Below are 24,912 nucleotides of genomic sequence, written 5' to 3' on the forward strand. Positions count from 1 at the left end.
AAGGCAGGGCGTTCTTTTCGCCCACCTCCCACATGCCTCAGCCCCCACCTGCCCTCTTGTCGCCACCACCGCAGCCCGGCCGTCGGGGCAGGTCGGCACTTGCTGGTCATGAAGAACGCGCTATAAACAAGGCAGTACCTGAGAGGGGATAACCAGGGCCTAGGGACATCCCTCAGGCTGGGACAGAGGCAGGGGCGGGACGTGGGCACGAGGGTGAAGGTTGGCAGGGCGGAGGTTAGAAGAAAGGAAAAGCCTCAGTTGCCGCAGAAGAGTCACAGACAAGTCCACCCAGCGCCGGGGCGGGGCCTCGGGGGCGGGGCCTGCGGCCCGAGAGGAATTAACCCCTTCTGCACGTTGGCGAACGTCTGTAACCGGCTGTCGGGCGTCTGCTCCTGTCTTGCAGAGGCTGCCGTTGTAATCCACCCCAACGGCCGGAGAAGGCGCCGGAGCCCGCCGGCCCGCCCGCCGCCGAAGGAGAGGAGCCGCCTGCGCAGCTCTCGGGCCTTGGAGCTTCCGCCAGCGCGGGTCCAGAGCCGATCCTTGATCCGGGTTCCGGATCTTGGATCCGGCCGCCGAGGGCTCAGACGCGCGGCCCCGGGTTGGGAAGAAATCCCGTTCCGGAGCTGCCCGCTCCAGGAACCGGACGGCACAGGGCGTCCCTGCCCACACCCCTAGGGCCAGGCTCGGCGTCCGGACTGCTCGGGGCACCTCCGGCGGGGGTGGGAGACGGCTTCGGTCTGGTGGCGCTTCCCCCCCGGAAGTTCCAAGACGACGTGGCACGGATTCCACGTGGGTGCCGCCCCACCCTAGTCGGTGGTGGCCTGCAGCTGGGAGCCCAGAGGTTGAGGGGGACGGGACGAAGGGCCCTGGGAGAGGCTGACGGAGGCTTCTGGCCCCGTGAACGAAGCAGGGGAAGCCGAAGCCTTTTTGGAGGCCAGGCAGGCGAAGGAGGGGGACAGAGGCTTTGGAACAAGCAGTGTCCGAGCGTCCGGCCCACGCCCGGCCTTCACTGGAGCTTTCGTGTGGTTCGGGTAAAGCCCAAAGTCCTGGGCCTCTGCTTAGGGGGTGCGGGCCCCCGGGGTGCGGGCGGGACTGGGGCACCCTTTGGCTTGTGTTCGTCTCCTTCCCAGCCCTCCGCCCCACCCCTGGATCCCAGCCTGGGAGATGCGACCAGAGAGCACCTCCGGCGGGCGCGCGCTCGTCCCTCGGCACCACCACCTTCCTCCGGGGACCGCAGCGCCCACTGGGCACGGGAGCAGGAACAGCGCTAGATTCGTGTACAAAACCTGTGTAGCCCTCTATATATATGTTACATAGAATGTATATATGTTGGGAACATGCTCGCTTCTCCCGTGTGTCGCCGCCGTGCGTCGTGCGCCCCGCAGCACAAAGTCCCGAACGGGCCCTCGCCGCCTAGGGCGCTACTGCGATGCCCCTTCCCCATGCAGCCACCACCGGCCCAGGCCAGTCCCCGCCAGTCCGTCTGCCTGTCCGTCCGTGTCCTCAGCTCTGTCCGCGCTTCGATAGGCCTGACGCAGCCCCCAGCCAGGGGCCGCCATAGCAACTTCTTGTACATATGACTGTAAAATGGTAAACGTGTGTATTATATCTGGCCTCGTTATATAGTGTATATATATGTATACATATACATATATATAATATATATGAAGACTGTAAATGTTAAGACGACTAGTGTTCTTATTAGTATATTGCTTCACACTGAAGATTGTGTGTATCGAGCTGTTTCTAAAAGATGTTTATTTTCCTTAAGAGTAAAAAACAGTCATTGCATTCAGAAAAAAAAAAGTCAATAAAGATACAACGATTGTTTTGGAAGTCTGCAGCCCGTGGATTCTGACCAGATTCTGCTGGGAGACGGGGCCAGGCTTTAGGTGGGGGATGGGAACGGAGGGGGCACAAGTGGGGAGTCCAGGATTCTGTCCTGTACTGTAGAACAAGAAACCCCTGCTGCCCGGTCACCTCCCTGCCCCCAAGTGGCCTGGGTCTTTGCCGGGATGCAAGGCTTCCCCAGGTATGAGGACATCACCAGGGGACAGGGTGTAGGCGAGGTGAGACACCCAATACAGGGGGGCCCAAGTTGTAGCTCCTATCACAACTGGTCCTTGAAGTCACTGAGTGCATCTTCCCCTGTCACCCTGAAACCTGACGGGGGCAGAAGCTGAGGTGAGAAGGAATAGACCATCAAGGCCCTATACCACCCAAACTTGTGCCCAGAGCTCAATAGGACAGGTCAGCTGGAGGTCATACAGTCCCCCACCCCACTCCCACATACATTTTGTCCATTATGGCAGTGGGGGATGGGAAGCCTTTGCCTAGGTGCTGGGGGGAAGGGAAGGCCCAAAGGACTCTCTGGTCAGCATATCCATCAGCTGAAGCACACACACCCTCCTCCACAAAGGAACAAAACCCAGAATATAAATAATTTCATTTTTTATTGTCTGTACAAAACTTCTCAACCTATGAAAATAAAGTTTCCGAAAGAGAAAGTAGCACATGAGCCTCAGAGGCCAGGAGGGTGGCACACCCTGATCTACACTATGTACAAGTCTCCCTAGAAGGGAAAGAGGAGCCTTGGGGCAGGGCTCCCCTTGCTGACCGGGAAAGCCAAGCAAAATGTAGCCCCTCTTCCCTGTAGACAGGAGAGGGAAAAAGCCACTGAAGTGCCTGCGAGCAAAACCCGGCAGGCTGAGCCCCTGCAATCTCGCGATCGGTCACCAGAGGTCAGCACCACCCTGGCCGCCGCTCAGCTGCTTTAGGAGCGGGCTGCGGTGGGAGGGTAGCGCCCCTCTGGCCTCCCAGCGAAAGAGACAGAGGTCACCGAGGCCCCCCCAGCCCCACCCCGGGACCGTGCAGCCACAGGTGGATCGTGGAGATCCGGGTCTCCGGTGTTGCCTGCGGCCAGTCGAGCCCGGGACGCTGAGGATCTAGCTGGAGGTGACGGTGGTCCCACCGCCCAGGCGCAAGAGCATCTGCTGACAGTCGTGCAGCAGCCGGCGATCGCCGAGCTTCTCCAGCGTGCGCGCCGCCTCGGCCAGCATGCCCACGCGCTGCCCGGGCGCCGGGAGGAAGCCGGGCGGCAGGTAGCACGAGGCCAGCAGCAGAGCCTCGGCGTGCTCCCGCCTCGTGGGCCGGGGCTCCAGCTCCGCAGCCGCGCCTGCGCACAGGGCCGCGTCAGGGGCGGGGCTTGGCCCGGCCACGCCCCGGAGCGGTCCCGCGGTGGCCACAGGTACCGCCCACGCGCCGCCCCGCACGCGGAGGGGCCGCAAGACGGGCTCTCCCCACCCGTCCCAGGCATCCACGTGGAGTCTCAGACCACCCCAGGGCTTGTCCCGTAGAGCACAGACTTGTCCCATAGAGTCACGCATGCACGGTCGTGTATCCCACAAATGACAGTCACCTCTAGGCGATTTCTCATAAAGGTAACTCCCTGGGCCTGTCTCTCTCACATCTACACCTGAGTATCCATCACACCTGAGCCCTTCGCACCTGGAAGGGTGCAGCTGCCCCTCACCTCCTTTGCCACTGGGGCCTGTGCGCCTCCTCAGGCTGCGGTCCAAGAGCTGGTGTGTCCGCGTGGGGCTGGCCCCTGCCATCAGCCGGGCAGTCGCCTCATGGAGGAACACCTGGACGGGTGGGGACCAGGAGAGTTGAAGTTCAGGCCCAGCCCCCACTCTGTCCCCGTCGCCCTGCTCACATCCCCACTGGTAGGTGAGGGGCCTGTGGGCACTCACTCTTCGCATGGCAGGCCGGAAGCTCTGCGCCAGGCGCCGCAGGCTGCTCAGGTCGCGCTGGAAGCCACGAAGCTCAAGGGCAGAGGCCTGGGGCCCGCTGGTGGCGCCCTGGGACGCCTGGGCTGGCGGGGGCTGCTGCTGCCGCCACTGGCTAGTGCGCACCACGAGGAGCAGGTCACACAGAAACAGCTGCACGGCCTGGGGGTGGCAGGCAGGGCAGGGGTCACGGGGGATTCCGGCTCTGGGAGGGGCAAGGCGGGGGCCCGCGGTGCCAGGGGCCGGCTCCGGGCTGCACTGCCGAGGCACTGCACCCGCGCACACACGCGCAATGCAACAGCAATGCACCGCGGGGCCGCCCGCCTCTCCAGGCCCCCGCCGGCCACCTGCCTAGGGAGCCGCCATGCACACCCGCAGAAAGGGGCCCAGCCATGCTGCTCACCCCACCCTTCCTCCTGGGGGTGGGGAAACTGAGGCCAGAGAGGGGCAGCCACTCTCCCCCGGACTCAAGCCTTAGCCAAAAAGCAAGGGCAGCCGGACCCCCTATCCTGCGCCGCTTGGGCTAACCCCAGTCTTCTACAGCCCCTGAGGGCGGCCCGGGAACGCCTGGGAAGTGGAAAGCTGTGATCCCCAACCCTGCCAGGCCCCAGCCCCGCACCTCACCTTGTCAATGGAGCTGCCAGCTGGTGTGGTGGCCAGGCTGTCCCGCAGGAACCCACTGGCCTTATCACAGATGGCCAGGCTGGCTGGGCCAGACTCTGCCTTGGCACAGCCCAGCAGGGTCCGGGCGGCCTTGAAGGAGTGCAGAGCTGCCCTGGGCAGGGGTCTCCTGTCGGGACCAGGGCAGAGGAGTGCCGGTCAGATCTGGCCAACGGCCCACGCTGAGCACCCCTGCCCTGGTTTTGGCCTGTTGGGGAATAAAGGGCAGCGATCCTACGGCCCAGAACAAAGGCCAGTGGAAACACGGCGCCGCGCCTGGGGGGCCGGGCACTCACTCGGACTCCTGCAGGGCACGGGGCAGGTGCTCCACCAGTGGGTACAGCCGCTCGGCTGCCTCCTCTTCCCGCCGCAGCCAGTGGATCACCACAGCCGTCAGTGAGGCCCACCACTTGGCCACCAGGTCTGTGCCTGCAGAGGGGGAGGGGCTCCCTGAATCTTCAGCCCCTCTACATCTGGGGCTGAGTGGGAGGCGGGGGCAGGGAGGGGGCTCACTGGTGCTGGTGGCCACGCTGGAGCGGATGGAGAAGCTGCAGGCAGGGGCGCTGGCAGCATCGCAACAGCTGTTCAGCAGCTGCAGGTACCCGAGTGCATCTGAGAACTCCCTGTGGCGGGAAAGGACTGGCTGTCAGGACAGATGGCAGGAAGGCTGGAAGTCCTGGGAGGGCGCCAGCCCTCCCCACCTGCCCACCAGAGCACAGCCTGACCCCCTGCTCCACAAAGTACCCCCATCTCCTCCTGCCAGGTTGGTGGGGAAAATAAGACCCAGAGAAGAAATAAAGGCACACAGCCCAGGCTCTGCCACCCACAAAGTCCCTGGACACAGCCACTCACAGACTTCACACTGGAGGAGTCTTGCCTGGAGGGGGCACAGGGACACTCACCTGTCCCCATCAGCTGACCCGGGGCTGGGGTTGGGCTGGGCCACACAGTTCAGTGCTCGCTCCAAGAGATGTTCACGGAATAGCCGAGTCACCTGGGCCAGGGGGTCCACTGTGCGGAGGAGTGGGTGAGTGGGGTGGGGGACAGGGGCCCCAGCCCTCCTCTCCACAGTCACCTCTACACACTGAGGAATTTTTTCTGGGAGGTCCACACCCAGGGCCAGTCCAAAGTGCCAGCTTGGCCCTGGGAGCAGCCCCCACCAAAGACAGATGGCAGGTGGTGGATAAATACCCCAGCCCCTGCCCTTGGGAGCACGAGGCATGCTCTAGGCTGTCTCCAAAAGGCAACCCACTGGCGAAGGCGCCTCGGCTGGCTCTGCCCCTGGGCTGGCTCTGCCCCTGGGCTGGCCCCACCCCTTCCCAGCTCACTTCCTCAGCCCACAGGGTTGCCTTTTGGAGACAGCCACCACCTGCCCTCCCAAACCAACCACCTGCCCTCAAATCCTTTGTTTCTTCTGAAGAGCCCCAATTGCAACAGTGCCCCAACCAGGTCTTCCTGCTCCTGTAGCCCCCACAGCAACAACTGACGGCGGGGAGGTGGACTGGGGTGGGCAGGGACATCCAGAGATGTGGGGACAAGGGATGGGAATGGGGGGGGACAGGGACAAGATGGGGGACAGGGACAGGGGTGAGAGTACCTGGATTCCCAGCCAAGCTGTACAGGCTCTCTCGCGGGGAACTGCGCACGGCCCAGTCCCCATCCACAAAGAAACGGTGGCCCACGGGGTGGCAGAGCCACTGCATGGCAAGAGGCACCGAGCCACTCTGTGCCAGGCAGGCCTGGCGGGCGCTACTCAGGAAGAAGCGCTGTGAGGGAAGGGAGCCAGGCTGTTACACTGGACCCAGACAGGAGCTCAAACCTGGACCTGGGGCGGAGATCCCAGCGGGGCTGGAGCCCCCCTCGTAACCAACTGTCTCATCCTGTGCAGCCCCCTGCCCAGGGAGCCACTGCTGAGAGCTGCAAAGAAAAGCCCACAGCCCTGTGCCTGCCAGCCCACCACCCACTCACTGTCAGAAAATGCAAGGTCCGCGGGAGACTGGTCTTGACCCTCAGCGCGGCCACCACGTAGATCTCTGCCAGCGTTGCCACGGACAGGGCATCCCCTGCACACTCCGCCAGGTTCAGGGCACTCAGCGCCAGGTTGGTGGCAGCAAGATGCCCACCTGTGTACTTCCCTGGAAAGCAGGTGGGGCGTGAGGCCGGGGTGCTGCTAAGGTGGCTGGGAGCCCCTCAAACTCAGCTCCATACCCAGCCATACCCATGGTGTGCAGTTGGTGCAGCTTATGGTAGACAAGGGCTGCATCTCGGGCGCTGGCGCGAGCATCCGCCTGCAGAGCACAGTCCCTTTGCAGGCCCCCCGCCCGGCCTGCCAGCCAGCGGCCCACCCAGAGACGTTGCAGCAGGAGGCGGATGAGGTTCCAGAGTAGGCTGCAGGTCAGGTCCAGGTGGGAGGTGGGCAGGGGCCGGCCCAGTGCCCGCAGGGCCAGCCACAGCTGCTGGGCAGCCTGGGCAAAGTCCCCCTGTGAGAAAAGTGGGGTCAGAGCACTTCCTCTGTCTCTGAAGAGCCTTCCACCTCAGGCTCCCCAGCAGCACAGGGCTGGACCCTCAGGGGCAGTGGAGTGGACAAGAGTAGGGAGAACAGGGCAGATGCGTGGCATGCACAGAGAGCAGGGAACAGGGGTGATGCCCAGAACCGTGTCAGCCTGGAGCCTGGATCCCTGCCCTACCCACTCTCCCCCAGGCTGGCCCCTTACCCGGGCCAGGTCCAGGTCAGCCTGCTTGCGATGCCTCCAGAAGTGCACGGCAGGGCTGGAGTGGGGCCGTGTGACTGGCTCTCCATAGACAAAGAGAAGCATCAAGGAGACCAGCACCAGCAGCCCATTGATCAGCCAGACCAGTGGGGGCAGCAGCCACTGGGCCCAGGTAGGGCCATCTATGAGCAGACAGATGGGTGGAGATACAGCTCCCAGGAAATCCAGAGTCCCAAGCCCACAGGCCTGCGCCCCCAAGAGTCCCTCCCAAGGATCCCAGGCTGGCCTGCTCTACCTCTGCCCTCGATGCCCAGCATGTTGCGCCCAGGACTGTGGTAGACACTGGTGGCATCCGAGGGGCCAGGAAGCCCCTGGCCACCCAGCAGGGAGGCCAAGGGATTGCAGGACAGACAGAGGAAGACAAGTGTACACAGCGCCAGGCGGGAGCGGTCCAGCATGCCCCGGCTGTGGGGAGATGGCAGCTGCTCTGGCTTCACCTGGTGGGGGTGGGCAGAGTGGTGAGGTCAGAGCCCAAGTGACCCCAGAGAGCACGGGACTGGGAAGGAGGGAGCGGGACCCCATCCAGCTCCAGACCTCAGATTTTCTGTCTACAATGGGAGGTAGGATCTGTTAGGGGCCTCCTCCTGACCCAGTCCTGGGGCTCAGAGGTTATCACTAGGAGTGGGGACGGAGCCAACGTTGCAGGGCCCAACCTGGATATCCTCAAAGACTGGGCTATCAGAATCCGAGTCACTGCCACTGCCACTGCCACCGCTGCCACTACTCCTGCTGCCAAGGGACAAGGGGCTGCTCTGGGAGGGCGAGCCAGCATCTGACGGTGGCGGGGTCAGCGTGTCCACCACCTCAGACCTCACGCCCTCCATGGGCAAGTCTGTGTTCTCTCCACTGCTGCAGGTTAACACCAGATCCTTCAGAGATTCTGCGGGCGGGAAAGGAGCAGAGCTGGGGGTGAAGACTGGGCACTCCACCCTGAATCAGAGCTCAGGGCCCTGGGGTTGGCCTAGCTCCTGAGGCCCCAAAAGCTGGGACAGGGCTAGATTAGGGCCCAAGGAGGAACCAGAGCCATCAAAGGGCCAGAGCTAACCCAGGGGCTAGAGCTGAAGTGGCCAGGGCTGGAGGCGAGGCCATAGCTGGGGGCAGGGTAGGGCTAGAGCAGAGGCCAGAGGCAGAGGCAGACCCAAGCCAGGACTCACTGCTTTTGTGGGCAGCCGTGCGCAGACTCAGGTTCTCTTGCTTGAGTTTCTGGTTGCTGTGTTGTAGGAAGCGGATGTAGTCGATGGCCTTGCGCAAGACGGCAGATTTATTCAGCTGCAAGGGGTGGGAGGGAGAGAGCAAAGGTGGCCGGTCAGGCATGGTGGCAGCCACTTTACAACACAGCTGCCTCAGGACCTTTGCACTTGCTGTTTCTTCTACCTGGGATATTCCTCCCATAGTAGTACCTACCTCCTGGGATGGGCCTAAGAATTAACAGGTAAAGTGCACACAACAGTGCCTGGATAGCTGCTGTTGTCATCAGCATCCTCATGACACTCCCTCACCTCCCTCGGGGCTCCGCTCATTTATCGTATCCCCTCAGTCACTCCTTTCCCGACCACATGATTTAGAGCTGCAGCTGTCCCCGTCCCTCTTCCTGCTTCGTCTCCCTCCAGAGCACTTCCCACCCCGTGGCATGCTCTAACGCTCACTTATGCTGTTTATTGTCATCTCCCCCCCACCGAGAACTCAGCTCCTCCAGGTCGGGATCTTTGTCTTGTTCACTGCTGCATCCCCGATGCCTAGAACAGCCCCTTTTTTATTGAGGAGGCTCTTGATAAAGGTTAACTGAATAAACGGGGCTGGCCAGGCCCAAGTCCTCGTCTGTCCATGCTCACCCTGATCCCTCTCTCCCTTCCAGGTGCCCCGGACCGGCCGCTCCCCACATGGCCCCAGGCCGTGCCTCTGCAGCCTCTGCCCACACCTTTGCCTCAGTGCCCACCACCAGGTCCTTGAGCTCGACGATCTTATCGTTGATGGAGGAGCGGTAGCGCTTCTCGATGGCATTGTGGGCTGTGCGTTTCTCACCACGGCTCTGAGCTGAGCCCGGGGCCTTGCTGCCGGCTGCCAGCCGGTTGATGGGCAACTTGTCAGCGTCCACAACCAATGGCACTGTCGCCAGGATGGTTCCACCACTCACCAGGGTCTGCAGGGCCAGGCACATGTTACCAGAGGGACATGTGTGTGTGCAGACCCCATGCCCCTCAGCCCCGCCCAGGCCACCCACCTGCAAGGGCCCTGTCTGCACGGCCGTGCCAGGGACCAGGGAGCTGATCCCCGCTGTCTTCACAGTGGCCCCGTCTGTCTTCATGGCTGTCAGAAGCAGCGAGTCTGCCTTGATGAAGTGGGGCTGCAGCAGGACCTGGGGGTGGGAGAGGGCTCAGCAATGAGCTTGTGTCCACACCAGGGGCTGCCACCTCCCTGATGCCTGACCAGACCCCCTTACCGGGACTTGTTGGATCTGTGAGGTCACAGTGGTCGTTCCAGGGGCTGCTGTGGCCGTCAGCAGCGGCTGGGAGACCACATTCTGGATCTGGGTATGCAAGGAGACAGGCGGGACCCCTGGTGGGGAAGCCAGTGGCAGGCCAGGCAGCGGCTGCTGGGTGCTCCCAGGAGGGGTCCCTGCAGAGACAAAGCCTGGGCTGCAGCCCTCACCCACTTTCAACCCACGCCTCAGGTCCCTATCACCCTGTGGCCTTGGATGGGTCATTACCCGCCATGGTTTCCTATCTGGACAGCCCCTCCCTAGGCTCTGATGCAAATGTGTAGCTTCCTGCCAGACCTCCAGTGGGAGGCAGTGCTTACCCCAGCAGCCAGAATCCAAGCACTGCTAGTAGTGGGGCTCTCAGGCAAAGAGTGAAGACGCAGTTTCTAAACCCTACACATTCTTCTAGTAAGACCACAGCAAACACGCCTTCCTGTGCTCCTGGCAGCCCCAGCCCAGCTTTCCCCCTCCCACCACATCCCCCTTACCTGTGGAGAAGCCTCCAGGAGGGCTGGAGTAGCCCACCACAGAGGCAGAGCTGAACTGCGGTGGAGCTGGGGCCGGAAAGCTCTGGGGCAGGAGGGCCCCTGGCAGGGACTGTGGGGCAGGGGTCTGCAGGATGGTTAGTGGCACTGACTCTTCCTTGATGCCAGGCCCAGGGGAGAAGGCGGGCACAGATGAGTACATCTTCAATGGTGTGGGTACAGACTGGGGTGGGGACAAGGGTGAGGGCTCTGCCTTGGGCACCCCCAGGAAGCCTTCAAGAGGGGAGCTCAGTGTAGCAGGAGGGGGGGACAAGCTGCCTGAGGAGCTGGCATCGGGACTGGCCGGGTCTGTGACTCCTGCCCCACCCCCAGCATAAGGTGGGTCAAACAGGCCAGGGAAGTCGCTGTCTTGGTTGTTGATGAGCTGAAGCATGTCTGGAAAAGAAGAGGGTGAGTGAGCAACAATGGGGTAGAAGCTAGACCCCACGCAGATTGAGAAACTAAGTCTCCAAGTGGGGCCAGGGCAAGGACAACACCCACAGGAGCCGGTACTCCTGGACACACAGCCATTTCACAGGCACCTGTGACATCTAGAGCAATGCCTCATGCTGCAGGTGCTCGAAGAGCCCTTGCAGCAACTGGAGGGGTGGGGCTATGAGGCTCATGACCTTGGCCCACAGCTAGGCTGGGGCTGAGCAGGGGTCAGGCCCAAGACTGCCAACTTCAGAGCCAGAGCTGTCAACACCACCCAGCATTTTCCTGAGCATCTGACAACATCCTCAGTCCACAGCAAAGATCAGGCCCACTTTCAAACATTTATTCACTCAGTAAGCATGTCCTGGGTGTCCACTGTTGCCAGGCCCACTGTATGCCAGGTTCCTGGACATGAACAAGACAGACAGAAATCACCGCCCAGAACCAGGCAACCTACGGGGGAGCTGGGAATGTCCTGTATCTTGATGTGGATGGCAGTAGATTTTTACTCCTGTGTTCATGAAGCATATACTCTAAAGATACCCACCTCTGATTCCTTACACACACCCGCATCTGCACTGTACTGTGGACACAAACCGGCCTCCAAGCACTTGCCCAGGAGGTGACAAACCCTTCCTGACAGCCTCTCCTGCCCTCTCCACACTCCATCACCACCCCTGCCCCAGGACCTGGCTTGGTGAAGGAGCACCCACCCTGCCCAAGACAAAAGGAGTTCAGAGGCCCAGGTACAGCCTTGCCCTGGCCCCACTTAAGACCTCAGTTTCTCAATCTGTGAAATGGGGGCATGCCTCAAAGATCCAGCAGGTCCAGTTTTGGGGAGGAGAATGAGACATAGTAGCCACAGGGAGGAGGCAGCCTAGGGGAGGTGGGAAACAGGACCAAGAGGACCTTCATGTAAGTGTGATGGTCCCCACATTCCACCCACTGGCCTCTCCTGGTCTCTTCCTTCAAGGCTGCCCAGCAGGGTCTTCTGGGCACAGGATGAGAGAACTTAGAGACTGCAGGAGTGGGTGACCTCCCCCTCCCCACAATTTACAGAGAGAAGAGAAAGGTGTAGAGAGAGGCAGGACTGACTTAAGTCCCCGAAGAGGTAGTGGGATCCTCCATGACCAGACCCAATTGTGCAGCTCAGGCCGCACTCCCCAGGGGCAGCACAAGATACCCAAAGAGGAATGGTGAATGCTGGACAGAGCAGTGTGAATGCTGGACAGAGCAGTCCCCCAAGAGGACCCCAGGTCAGAGCAAGGTCCTCATCCATGCTGGAAGGACTCAAAGGGTGGGGGGCATGTCATCAGTGTGGATATGTGCCAAGAGCCAGGCCCATTCTGGGGCCATCCACATTAATGGGGCCAGGCTGGGCCCCTAATCCTCCTGACGCACAGATCTAAGAGGGAGGCATGATCATTAGCCCCATTCTACAGATAAAGAAACTGAGCTGTAGAGACGTGACTTGCTGGCCTATGTTCTTACAGAATCAGAGACAAATCTGAGTCCAGGACCTGCCTGACCCCCATGCCTCAACCACTGGCCACTACCCTAGGCTACCTTGCAAGATTAGCTCACCTCATCTTGGAGACAAAAAAGGGCACTGAGGTTCAGAAACAGCCACAAGCAGCTCAAAAGCACACAGTGGGACTCAAATTCAGGACTACAAAATGCCAAATTCATTGTCTCTGCAACTTCCCTTGCCCACCAGGAAGCCAGGAGTGAAGCTGCCATCACCAACCCATTACTCAGAAGAAAGACCAAGGCTTGGGGCTGAGCCAGGTGTTGGCCATGTAGCCAACCAGTGTGTGTCTGTGTATTCTGGGCACAAGCCCAGGCTCTGCCTGCAGCCAAGTAGCCTCAGGACCCAGGCCTGGCCATTCAGGGCTATGGTTTCCCCTCTGTTAAAAGCAAATGCTATCTATGCTGACTCGTTCCTCCTTGTACAGACTGGGACACACTCCCTGCCTGAGCCCCAGCCGGCCACAGGCCCTCTCCACCAGCAGGCAACTGGCAGCCTGCCTGGCTCAGACCAGGGCCCTCTAACCAACTCGGGGCGGCCACAACTGGGTCAAAGTGCTCTACAGTGCCCATGAGCAAACAAGCCCGGGGCCCCCAGTGCTCTCAGGATCCCCAGCATGAGCTCCCAGCCCTGCCCACCACTAACTTGAGGTAGAGCCCGGGCCAATCACCTCTGCTCACTGGGCCTCAGTTTCTTTATCTGTACAACAGAAAAGATCAAATCATCCTTTTTGGCAGAGCTGCCTGAGGTTTTGCCTAGCAGGCAGCTAGCACAGAGTGGGGACTGAACATTGCCTACTGACAGGTGCCCAGGCAGGAAAGTTACTGCAGGAGGGGACCTCTTAAGGCCATGGACAGAGCAAGATAGGGTGGCAGGCTCAGCCTCCCTGAGTCCTCAGGTAGAAATACTTGTGGACCCTCCAGGTTTACAGGTCATAAAGTCAAAAAGTATTTTCAATTGCAGGATCTCCCACCCTTCACCCCAGTCCATGTGAGCACCTTTGATAGAAGGGACACACTAGGGTCCTGAAAGAAAAACTGACAATTGTGACAATCCAGGGCTCCCACTACCTGCCTGGAGGGTCCAAGATGCCCACAAAAAGCAGGGTCACCAAACAGGTGGAACCCCCCCCGGCAGACAGATGGACAGCTGGCCCTCCTCCCTGCTTCCTCCTGGCCCTGCCCCAGAGGGGGAGCAGACATGTGGAGAAAGCCACCCTTTCCCTCCAAACGCCTAGGTCCCGGCGTGCGGCTGTCGGGCCTCTAAGCAAACCTTGGGTTGCAGGGGGCACTCATGAGGTCCGGGGAGAGTCCACCAACTTCCCTAGTGAGCTGGTGACTGGCACACCCTCTCCCTCAAGAAGGGGCTCTTTTCTACTCAAGTTCAACTGCCTCCATGCGTCCCCCTCCTCCCGGCAGGAACCCGGGATGGTGACCCGCAGCAGAGACGGAGGCATCGTAATAATGGGTGCAAGTCCTCCAAAAAATACCTTCGAATGTGCAATCCATGGCTCCGCCGTCCGCGCCCGCCGCCCCCTCGGGGCGTCCCGGCGGCTGGCCCCGGCCCCTCCCCGCGCCGACTTCACCTGTCAAGGCTCCGCGGAGCTTTAAAGCCCGCGGAGCGCCTCGGCGCGCCCCGCCCCGCCGCCGGCCCCGCCCCGCCGCCGGCCCCGCCCCTAGCCCCGCCCCCGGGGCCGCGGAACCGACATGGGGTGAGCACGCGCGGCCAATCAGCGGCCGCGCCGCCGCCTCACTAGGGCCCCGCCCCGGCCCCGCCCCCCGGACGGCCGCGGCTCGGGTTTCACCCCGCAGCTCTGAATGGGGCCGGGGTTACTCGCGGGCGTCCGCCTTTAACCCGCTCGGCGCCAGCGTCGGCCGGGGTTACTGGCGGTCACTGTCCCCCCCAGCTCCCTCCCACTCCATTAGCACCTCCGAGAAGTGCCGCGGGGCAAGCGGACAAGGCAGGGAGGACCCGGGCAGAGAAGCCCCAGTACCCCGCAGCTCTGGGTCGCTGACACCCTAAGCGAGCTTCGACGGCTCTAAGCCTGAGTTGACTCCTCCAGAAAACAGGACAGTCATATCTCCCTGGCATCGAATGGTGGAAGGGAGATAATGCGGGTGCCAAGCTCAGTATGCAAGAAGCAGTTAAGGCCAAGTGCTGCCCAGTGGTGGCTGCAGGGATCAGGAACTGAGGCCCAGAGTGAGGAAGGGAAACCCCTACCCCAAATTACACATTCACAGTCTTCTGACTCCCAGCACTGATGTCCCTCTTCAGGTCAATGAAGTCAGCCCCTCCCCCTCAAGGTCTCACATCCCCCCAGAAGTCCCTAGGTGAAGCCTGCTGACTCACTTATTCATTATTGGCCACTGGGTGGCCAGGAGGGGACCCAGTCCCTGGAACAGAAGTTGGAGAAGGCAGAGGGTGACAGGCTCTCATGTTTTGAGGGGGTGCCTAGGCCTGTCTCTCCTTCTGTTAAAGGTATGAGTTGGATGCACACGTGCACGTTCACAGCCTGGCCAGCAGCTCAGGCTTCCACAGCCAAATAGGCCTCCAGCATAGGCCTGCAGGCCTCAAACCCCAGCACTGCTCCCCTCTTCCTGGCTTCCAGGCTTCCAGTCTGCTGCAGCCTAGAAGGGTGGACAAATCCGGGGCTGGCAGGCCCAGCGACTCAGCAGTCTGTGTTGGGGGCCCGGGGGCCCTTATGGCCCCAATCTCTCTCCCTTTTCAGGCGTCTGAGAAAACTCAGCCGTGTCTGCCTCACACACACCCTGCACCCGCCCCTTCCAGGTCCTTCTTTCATGGCCTCATGGGAGGTTCCAAGGGAAGCAGAGGTCTTCTCTAGCACCTCCACCCCCTTCTTCCTTCAGCCTCTGGGGGCTCACACTCTCCCTCACCCCCCAAAACAAAAGCAAAGCCTTGCTCTTGGGGAAGGCTCTGACCTCACATGAGTAACTTAAGACAGGGAAGAGTCCTTGACCGAAAGAACATCGAGGGCTGAATTCCAGGTCTGAGTTTCCCAAAAAGCAGACGCTCGCAGCTTGGTTCTTTCATGACTTTGTTCCCCATTTCCTGAGCCCAGAATGTGGCAGGACGAGCAAGCAGATACTGGCCAGGGCCACGGCTGAGGCATCCAGCCCGCCCCTCCGCTTCCTCATCTTTGTTCACTACATACTTTCACCTCCTTTTGTTTTTTATTTCTCTGCCTCCATCCCATCCAGACCAAGGAGCGGGGAGGGAGAGGACAGTTGCTCACTGACCCCCTGCAGGGAGCAGGAGTCGGGGAGGCTTCCAAGAGGAGGGATGTGACCCGTGAACGGAGGGCCAGCCTTTGGGCAGAGGACACAGCCTAAGCTAAAAGGCAGCAAGGAAGAGGCGCCCGGTGGCATGTGGAGGGCCGGCCATCCCCTGGAAATCATGGCCCGACCAGACCTCATCCCATTCTCCCCTGGAGCCAGATCTGCTGGCCAATTTCTGCAGAAGCTGGTCACCAGGGTCGTGATTGGGATGGGAACTTGAGAGCCAGCCCTGCAGCCTCCCCCTGAAGATACAGCCAAAGGGGGTGGATGTGGGGCTCCTGCCAGCACCTTCTCTCCCCTCAGCCCCTCGCTCACCTGCTGTGTGACCCGGGGGCAGGTCACTGCCCCTCTCTGAACCTCCACCCATGGTCTCCACCCCCTAGAGTCTCCAGGGGTGGGGATTCTGAGAAAGCAAACATGTAAAGCATTCAGTACTCAAGAGTCTCAACAAGGTTAGTTCCTTCTGCAGCAACTGGAATGGTCTAGAACTGGAAAATCAGGTAGTGAGTTGCCCACACTTGTGGTGGTCAAGTCAGAGCTCTATAAACAATTGACAGAGTTTTTTTTTTAAGGGGAATTAACAGGGCCGGATAGGGGTGAGGCAGGAGAGGCCCCCAGGATGCGCAATTTAAGGAAGCATCTCTTTTGCCTCCCCTAATCCCAACCCTGACAGCTTGGACAGCTGGTCTTGAAAGGCTTACCCACAGCACCCAAACTGTAGGCCATCTGCAGGAGAGCTGAGCACTAGGCTTTCCCACAAACATTCAGAAGGTACCTTTGGTTCCTACACGCTCTCTGAACATAGGGAAGAAAATGACGCACAGACTCTGGGCCTCAGTGGGCCCATCTGCTCCCTCCCCCAACTCTTTCATTTTCCCTAGATTTGTGAAGACCTGACAACCCCTCCTTCCTCCTCCTCTCCTTCCCAGATTCTATCAGGATCCAACAAGAAGCCTGAAACCCCTATCCAGCTCTACTTTCCAACCTCCCTCTGTAGGCAGATGTGGGGCAGCCATTAATGACTCTGGCCTATCTATTCTGTGAGGCCATGACAGGAATCCTGGGAGGTCCTCACACCACGAACTTGCAGAGCCCAGCTCTGACCATCACAGAAGCCTACAACCCATCCAACCTGCACAAGGCCTTGAACTGCAAACAAACCCTGCTTGCAAGCCTCCCGGGACAGGGAGTGCACCAGTGCCCTGCACAGCCTGGTCCACAAAGCCCCAATCCACCTCCTGACAATAGCTACTGCCCTTTCCCCAGCAATTACTGTGTCAGTCCTGTCGCACGCACTGGGGATACAGGTGCACAGCACAAAGACCTCCGCTCGTAGAGCCTATGTTCCAGTGAGGGAGACTGACGGCATGAAAACACAAGGAGACATGTGGGTGTAGGTGGTGATGAGCATCATTAAGAAACTAAGGAAGGGTAAAGAGAGTGTGAGGGGACCACTGTAGATAAGATGGTCAGGGCAAGACTGCCTGCGAGGTGATCTATGAGTGGAGGTCTGCATAAAATGAGGGAGTAGGCCAGAAGAGAGGAGGAACATCCTGGACAGAAGAAACAGCATGTGCAAAGGCCCTGAGGTGGGCACAAGCTTGGCGTGATGGTGGGACAGCAAGGAGGCCAGAGCGGCTGGAGCAGAGGGAGTGAGGGGGGTAGGGGTCAGAGAGGCAGCCAAGGAGTTGGGATTCCAACTCAGGTATGTCTGTCACCTGAGCCAAGGACACCGATGCTCTAGGAAATGGGCAGGAAAAGGATCTGTGAACTCCCGTGCAATGCAATCACAAAGGCTGCACAAAATGTGAAGAAGGGTGAATGGTGTAGGTGGTGGTATAGCACCTCCACACGGGGAGGACCTGCGACAGTGGCTTGTGGGACCCTCAGACCACATCAACTCTGCCTGCCTGATAGAGGCTGTAGGGCGGCGATGGGGCTCACCCATCCCCCAGAAAGTCCTGGCTGTACCCTGCCTGCTGTCCTGCTCCCGCTCAGCACCTCCTTGATCCTCCCGATAACTCAGGTCGGCAAGTTCTCGTGTCCTCAGCGGGTCATGTATGTAACAGGGGCACAGGCCGCCCTTTGTGTGCTCATGGCTGCCCCGAGGGAGCAAGTGTGTGCCAGCTCTTCCCAGAATGGGATGGGCCAAAGGCTCGAGCCCTGGGTGTACCTGGGCATGGGCCCTCTTGACAGATGAGGAAACTAAGGCTCAGAGGGAGGCCACGTGCCCAAGGTCCCACAGCTCCAAGTGGAGAATCTGGACTCAAACCCCATTGTGCTGACAGAGAGCCTACTCTTCAGCCCCACCTGCTGTCGCTACTTGTCACAGTTCAGTAAGTATGTGCAGAGTGCAAAAACGAAGAGGAGGTAACACGAAGCTCTTTAAGGCTCAGCTTCAGTACTGCCTCCTTCCTACCCTCCCACCCCGGCCCACTCCCACCTTCCTCACCAAATTAGAGACCAGGCAAGGCCAAGGCCTGAACCAGCTCTGTGACTCAGCACGGGGCTGAGCATACCAGGGGCTGCATCAGGGCTGTGTGGACTCCAGCCATGGCCACATCCACCACCATTCCTGTGCGTCTGCAGCCACCTGGGCCCCACCGCCCAGCTCTCACTGAGCCGCACTTTCCTCGTGTGCTTTCTGAACATATCCTGCTATTTAAGGCCATCATGCATTTGCCCAGGCTGTGCCCTCTGCCAGGAGACCCTTCCCACTTGCCCGTGACCACCTGGCAAATTCCCCTTCCTCCTTCAAAACTCGTTCTAGTGTCACCTCAGATTCTTCCCCGTCTGTGTCACTCCCCACACCAGCTCCCACAACACTGATGGTACTATCCTGTAAAACTCAGTGACACTTCCTTTTCCCACTGGGCTCTTCTCAGAGCAACAGGTGTGCTGAGTGACCCTGAGCATAACCTATGAGACGGTGGTGATTAAATAAGATGCTGGTCAACGCTAATTCACACACCTCGCCTGAGTTGTGGGCCCAGCACACGTACTTCATCTGGTAGCTGAAAAACAACCTGTGGGTTGATGCAGTGGCAGTTTGGAGGGTAGTCCCCTACTGCTGGGCAATTGTTCCCAGTCTAAGTAGCAGTGCTGTGCATTTCTACATATAAATTAAATGTATTTCTCCTCTTAGGGTTGTTTCCCTGCAGATTGTTTTAAACCTGAAGTGAAGGTGGCATGCTGTTTTAGAGCCATCAGGCTGCTCTCTGGAAAAGATAAACTCCTTTACAACCACCGCTGCAATGTGTCCCATCTCCTCATAGCATCACCAGCCCTGGGTTTTATCATTTTTATGTACTTTCGGTTGCTTTGCTCAGTCCGAGGGCTGTGTGCCTGGAACCTTGAAGGCACTTTTATTTGCATTTCCAAGGATGCCTTTATGTGCTTTATGCAGCGAGCCACAGACTGTGGCCAGAGATTCAGAAACGCCTGCTTCGCTCTGCCCCACATCCCCCGGCTGGAAACCATGCTTCTTCAGCAGGTCCTTCCACCTGGCAAGCAATCCCTGTAGGCCTGGACTCCCTGCTGCTTCCCACTGGTCTCCAGCTCTTTCGCCCACCTCAGCTGCCACTGGGCCTGGGCCGCAACAGGGCTGGGTGGCCAGGGCGGCCGTGAGTGAGTCAGGCATTCTCATCTGTACAGCGGGCGAGGTGGCTTCTTCCAGCTCTAGTCTCTTTATAGGAAGCTAAGGATGGGGTGCTTATTCCCCAGGGGTGAGGTGGGCACAGGGTTCCCATGCAGAGACCCAGAATATGGTGGATGCTCAGAACTTGGAACCATAGCCCGGAACTTCCTAGAAACTTCCAGCACAGGCTCCTTGGATAATCTCTGCTTACATTTATTGAACTAAACATATCAGGTGTCAGGTACTAGTTAAGCGCTTTAAATGGCAGTAATAACAACACGAACTGGCATTGGTTGAGGGCCTACTATGTGCCATGCACTGCTTATGCTCTTGACCTAAATTAGCTCATCTGATAGCTGCAACTCCAAGAACGTGGTTCTAGTATTGTTCCCATTGTATTGATAAGAACTTGAAGATGAGAGAGGTGTGGCCACTTGTCCAAGGTCATACACAGGGCTGGACCCAAGCCCTCCAGCTGCAGGGAGCATGGGATCTCAGAGCCCTAGCAGGAGCAGCCTGGAGGGGCAAGGCTTGCTGGGAAACAGCTGGAGAGCAAGGGCTCAGTTGGGATGGGAGCCCAACAGGGTTCCAAATCAGGGCCTCTACAGGCCACAAAGTCTCCTGCATGGGAAGGACCCCAGCCCTGTCCCACCTCCCACCAAGCCCCAAACCCAGCGGAGGAATCCAGCCTGGAGCCAGCCTCAGAGACTTCTTGCCCTCTTGCCAGGAGCCCTGAACTGGTTTATAAGGCTTTCCCCTCCCCACATCACCACAACTGACCCCAGTCAGTTCCTGAGGTCAAAGAGCACATCCACAGGGCCTGTGGCTGGCAGGAGACAAGGCCAGAGACACTTCCTCTGGCCAGTGCAGCAGTTCCGACCTGGGCTACAGCTTGTCAATGGACGATGTCCAGATCCCAGGCCTCTGCCCAGCAGTGACCCCTGCCTGAAGCTGACCAGGTCACTCAGGATGTTTGTGTCTGGCTAAGTGGCTGTTGGTTAGGAGGTAACTCCCAGCCACCTGCCTGCTTCCCTGGGTCCACTCCCAGCACCTCCTCTCCGTCTCCCAACCCTGTCCCCTCAGAGGCATTAGGGCTGAGCCCATGGGGGATTAGAGGCAGCAAATCTTAGAGCCCCCATCTCCTGCTTCTCAGGGAAGCCCTGCAGTTCGGAGAGAGTGGAACACTTTCTCTAAGAGAAACCGTTCACAGCCACCCTGGAAGGCTTTCTGCTTTCTGTCACCCTTGAGTTGGACAGGCTGGAGACCAAAACGAAGAAAAAGGCCCAGGAGGGGAACAGGTCTGATGGGAAAGGCCCTCTCAGCTCCACCTGAGGGGCTCGGGATGAGGGGTGAGGGGGAAGAAGTCCCCTACCAGGGCAGACTGTGCCCAAGGAGGTGGGTTCTGGATAGATGGGCAATGTCACAGGAGGGACAGGTCTGGCACACCTTGCAGGCCTTGAGTGCCACACTGAGGCAAGGGAACTTCATCTTGGGGGCTCTGGGGAGCCGTGGATGATTTGGAACCTAGGGAAATATATGCTGAGAGCTGGGCAGTAACCCATCTAGAGCTGTGTTTTCTCAGGAGCGCCCATGCTTGGTGGGACTAGGGAGAGAATTTGGGTACAAGATACCCTGGGGAGAGGTGTGGGGACACAAAGTGGGCCCCCAATGTGCCCTCTCCACTACGGCCAGCCTGGTTCCAGAAAACAGCCAGACATACAGAGAATGGAAGCAAGGCCCCCATGGTTGGGTTGGGCATGTTGGGAGGGAAATCAGGGCCAGGAGAGCTCAGGGTGAGGTGGCTCCACAAGGGCTTCCCAGGAAGCAACACTGACCAGAGCGTGGCAGACAGCGGGGGTCAGACAGACAAAGAGCAGATATGGAGGTATGCAGGCACAGGAAAGGGAACAAGCTGTGTCACCAAAGCTCTCTCCCTAGAGCCCCCAGAGTGACCTCTCAGCCAGGCCCAGCCCCCATGGTGGACATAGAGGTCCCCTTCCTGGCCCCAAGCAGAACTCTGTCTCCATCCGTCCCTTCTGCACTTACAAGCTTGTGCAAGATCTGATAGATTAATCCTTAGCGGGACAGTGAAGACTGCCACAGCTTACTAATAATCTCCAACACGTGTACAGGGCTGCTGTCACATTCCGTCTCTCTCCCCACAGCTGCAAGGGACCCTGAAGCACAGGGCGAGAGAAGGAGGCCCCAGAGGAGATGGAGCGCATCCGAGGTCATGGGACAGACGAAGGATTCGAACTTGGGGAGCACTACGGTCAGGGCAGTGCTTTCACCCACAGAAACAAGGACTTGTGGTGGCAGCTCTGCTCCAAGACCACTCACATGACAGATAGTTGGCCGGGACAGGCAGCAGGGCCAGTTGGGGCTCAAGGCCCTTGGCTGGCTCCCCAGTGGCAGTTCCCAGTCTTATGATGCAAACGCTGCTCTGGGTTGGGAAGGGGAGGTGGCCACATAGCCTCTGACTCCTCTATGACCCATTCTCCCAGGCCCCCCAGCGTAGCCCTCCCTGCCTTAGGAGCCCAGCAGATAAGAGCTAAGAGCATAGTCTCTGGAGCCCACCACCTGGGTTTGAATCCTGGCTCTGCCATGGTCTGTCTGTGTGACCTTGGGCAAGTCACTTAGCCTCTCTGTTCCTAGAGGCTTGTAAGATGAAGATCGTAAGTCTATCCACTTGTAGGTGTCAGGAGGATTCCATGAGATTGTCAGCACAGTGCCTGGCACACAGTAAGTGCTCAATTAGTGTTCTCTGCTCATGTTACTCCACCCCAGTAGCCAGAGAGAACTTCTAACTCAAGCATGGCACACCCCTGCTCCAACGCCCAACACTGCCTACCATATCCAGCCTAGCTCTTCATCCTGGCACTTGAGGACTGCCCGGCCCACCTCTCAACCCTCATTCCTCTCAGGAGACCTGGCCTTCCCACCCCCAAGTCACCTCCCTCTAGAACTTACAGAAGCTGCCCAGCTCCAAGCCTGGTAGAAACTAGGAGAGCAGGCTCGGCCTCTGACCAGCAATGCCCTCCCAGAGCCTCATCCTATAGAACTAAATGAGGATCAGGGCAAAGACTGACCTCGGACTGTCCACTGCAGCACAGTTTATGAGAACAAAACAACATAGAAGTCCATCGACAGTGTGGATAAACAAGGGAACCTGATTGCTGTCTGGCTGTCGACATGCAACAAAGCAGGTTACGATCTACTGTGAACCAATGGACCCTATTCTAATTTATAGAAAATACAGATTTGTGGTTGCCTGGGGCTGGGGGTAGAGATGGGGAGTAACTGTAAACAGGCACAAGGGATCATATTGGGGTGAAAATGTTCTATAACTATTCATGGTCACACAACTCAGTAAATTAAATTAAAAAATCACTGAATGGTACACTTAAAATGGATAAATTTTATGGCATGTAACTTATACCTCAATAAAGTTGTTTTTAAAAGCAGATAAAGAGTGTGCAGCCATTCCCAAAATACACATACACACAGAGGAAATAATCCCTCACATAATTAATAGGGCTTATCTCTGGGTGGTGGGTTTAAGGAAGTTTCATTTTCTTCTTTTTGCTCACGTGCACTTTCTAATTTTTCTACCATGAAAAAAGAGATTCACGGTGTAATTGGGAAAAAGAACAGAAAGTTTGAATAAAAACTAGGAAACCCTCCACTGCAGTGGGCAAACCTTTGTCCTCCACCCCCCAGTGAGAAAAAGCTGCATGGGCTGCATGGTCCTCAAGGGTCTGGCTGCCCTCTCTCAGACTAGAGCTCAGGCCTTGGGTGACCCCCAGATGCCCCTATGGTGGCTGCCCAAGTCTGGTCATAGGGTCTTGGGAGACACTGTTTCTATCCATGAGTCAGTGAGAAAGGTCTGTGCCAGACCTGAGGCCTGGACACACCTGATTCGGTTCTCCCAACTCCCCCGTGAAGGGAGCATTTGCATCCTCATTTTTCCAGACGGGAAAACTGAGGCTCAGAGGGTAAGAGGTCTTGAGCAGATGGCAAAGGAAATGAATAGTATCCAGATTCAAATCATGACCCCAAAGTCCATGTCATCCCAGCTTGGTCATGGAGCCTCTCAAACTGCACCCATTGGGCCCAGTGCTGTGGAACTAGTAACTGAGGCAGGCCTGGATCTCCTAGGCTTGGGATTTCAGGGTTTATCACTCCAGAGAGCAGTAAATAAAGGACAACCCCTTGTGCCAGGACTGGGGAAGGCTGGGGGAAGCCCCATGATCAAGGATGCTCCTCTCGGTGTCCTCCGCTAGCCCAGCCCCAGGGGGAAGGAGGGCTAGGAAGGCCCTAGGTCTGGCGGTCAGACCTAGGGCTAATCTGTAAGGTTTCAGTAGGGCAAAAGTACGGCTGTCTTAGATGTGTCTGTTTTGCCAACCCCAGAGTGGCCACAGGCTCCACAGATATGTCCATTCAGGTTGTGGGAGTCCAGGCAACCTGTTCCTGTGCTCTTGGCCTCAGTTTCCCCATCAACCAAATGCAACTTAGCCAGCGTTGCTAAAACTCCTGCACAGCGACCATGGAGGGTAATTTGCTGAGGGACTTCTGGGGTTTTCCTGTCCACAAAGTGCAGGCACCAGCTTACTAACCGGTACCTGCTGCCACCCTTGGCCCCAAACCCCTTCTCTTTGTAATAACCAGAGTGATGCGTTAAAACGTGTAAGCTAGACGGCGCAGCTGCTCTGCTCCAGCCCTTTCCCCGGCGGACAAGGCCGGGCTCCTCTCCTGTGTGCCTACCTTCCCAACCTCACCACCTCTGCAAATTCCTCTGCTCTTCAAACTTAGACCCTGCCTCGGGGCCTCTGCCCTTGGCCTGGAAAACATCTTGCCCCTCTGATCCCGGGGCTGACCCTCAGATCTCAGCTCAAAAGTCTGCTCCAAGAGGCCTCCCCTGACCAAAAGCGGCCAGATCCCTACCCCACCCCAAGGTGCAACTAAATGTCCGTTTGCGGGTTTCATTGGGGATTTTTGTGCTCCCAAGAAGAGAGGGAGCCCGGGTATGTCTGTGAACCCTCAGTACCCAGACTGGGGCCTGGTATTAAGCACATGCTCAATAAATGTGTGCAGAAACGATGACCTCTCGGACCCCAGAGACCCGGACCCGCCGGAAAGGGCAAGAGGCAGCACCGCGCGCATGCGCAAGCGCTTCTGCGCCGAGCTGAACTCTCGGGTCGGAGGGAATGACCGGGAGTAACCCGGCGCTGGCGTCACGGAGGGGCGGGGCTTCGGCGACACCCGGGTCCCAAGCTCCAGCCGCGACCGCCACGGGCTGAGGACTCTGCGGCCGCGCGGCGCGGGGTCCGGGAAGCCGCAAACGCGAGTGCGCGGCCCGGAAGACACGGCGGGCGCCGGGGAGGCTCGGCCGGGCCCCGGACACCGAAGTCCACGGCGCGCAGCCCAGAGACGCCGGGAAGCCCCGCGCGTGCACAGCACGGAACCGCCGGCCGCGCAGACAAAGGCCGGGCGCCGCCTGCACGCCCCGCCTCGCGGCGCCCAGCCCGGCCTCGAGCACGGCCGGCCCTGACGCACCTTCGATGTCGGTCAGCAGCGCCGCGTCCAGTTCGCACGGCTCGGCCAGCGCCTGCTCCAGAGCCGCGTCGCTGAAGGGCGGCTCGTCCATGGCGCCGCCGCCGCGCACGGCCCTTCCTGGGGAGCGCCGCGCCGCTGGCTCCGGCACGCTGCCGCTCCGCGCCTTCGCGTCCCGCCCTGGCCTCGGTGCCCGCCCGGCGCCCGCGAAAAGTTCCTCGGAAACTGGGTTCCCCAGGCG

General features: G+C 59.1%; 2 protein-coding genes across 7 annotated transcripts in view; one reads left to right on the forward strand and one right to left on the reverse strand.

Annotated features, from left to right (window-relative positions):
* RAI1 (retinoic acid induced 1) overlaps positions 1-490 on the forward strand; it is a 117,409-nt gene extending 116,919 nt beyond the window's left edge. For both annotated transcript variants that reach the window (XM_063111662.1, XM_063111663.1), the window contains one exon: positions 404-490. In XM_063111662.1, the coding sequence (XP_062967732.1) occupies positions 404-418 (15 nt within the window). In that variant the 3' untranslated portion in view covers positions 419-490. The remainder of the gene's footprint in view (positions 1-403) is intronic.
* Positions 491-2,434: 1,944 nt separating this feature from the next.
* SREBF1 (sterol regulatory element binding transcription factor 1) lies at positions 2,435-24,912 on the reverse strand. 5 transcript variants are annotated; one of them, XM_063109200.1, is made up of 20 exons: positions 24,675-24,912; positions 13,675-13,770; positions 10,187-10,618; positions 9,660-9,835; positions 9,441-9,575; positions 9,138-9,359; positions 8,374-8,488; positions 7,873-8,099; positions 7,455-7,656; positions 7,163-7,341; positions 6,667-6,928; positions 6,417-6,583; positions 6,046-6,214; positions 5,351-5,459; positions 4,962-5,071; positions 4,745-4,877; positions 4,413-4,578; positions 3,753-3,950; positions 3,533-3,644; positions 2,861-3,175 (listed from the first exon to the last, which is right to left on the reverse strand). In XM_063109200.1, the coding sequence occupies exons 1-20, from the start codon at positions 24,763-24,765 to the stop codon at positions 2,946-2,948; spliced, it is 3,531 nt and encodes a 1,176-aa protein (XP_062965270.1). In that variant the 5' UTR covers positions 24,766-24,912; the 3' UTR covers positions 2,861-2,945. The 5 variants fall into 5 exon arrangements, with proteins under 5 accessions (XP_062965271.1, XP_062965270.1, XP_062965268.1 ...); XM_063109198.1 differs by lacking the exon at positions 13,675-13,770; XM_063109199.1 differs by lacking the exon at positions 24,675-24,912 and having other exon boundaries at positions 13,675-13,779.

This window comes from Cynocephalus volans, chromosome 10, assembly GCF_027409185.1.
Source record: "Cynocephalus volans isolate mCynVol1 chromosome 10, mCynVol1.pri, whole genome shotgun sequence".
In the NCBI taxonomy this organism is placed as follows: Eukaryota; Metazoa; Chordata; class Mammalia; order Dermoptera; family Cynocephalidae; genus Cynocephalus; species Cynocephalus volans.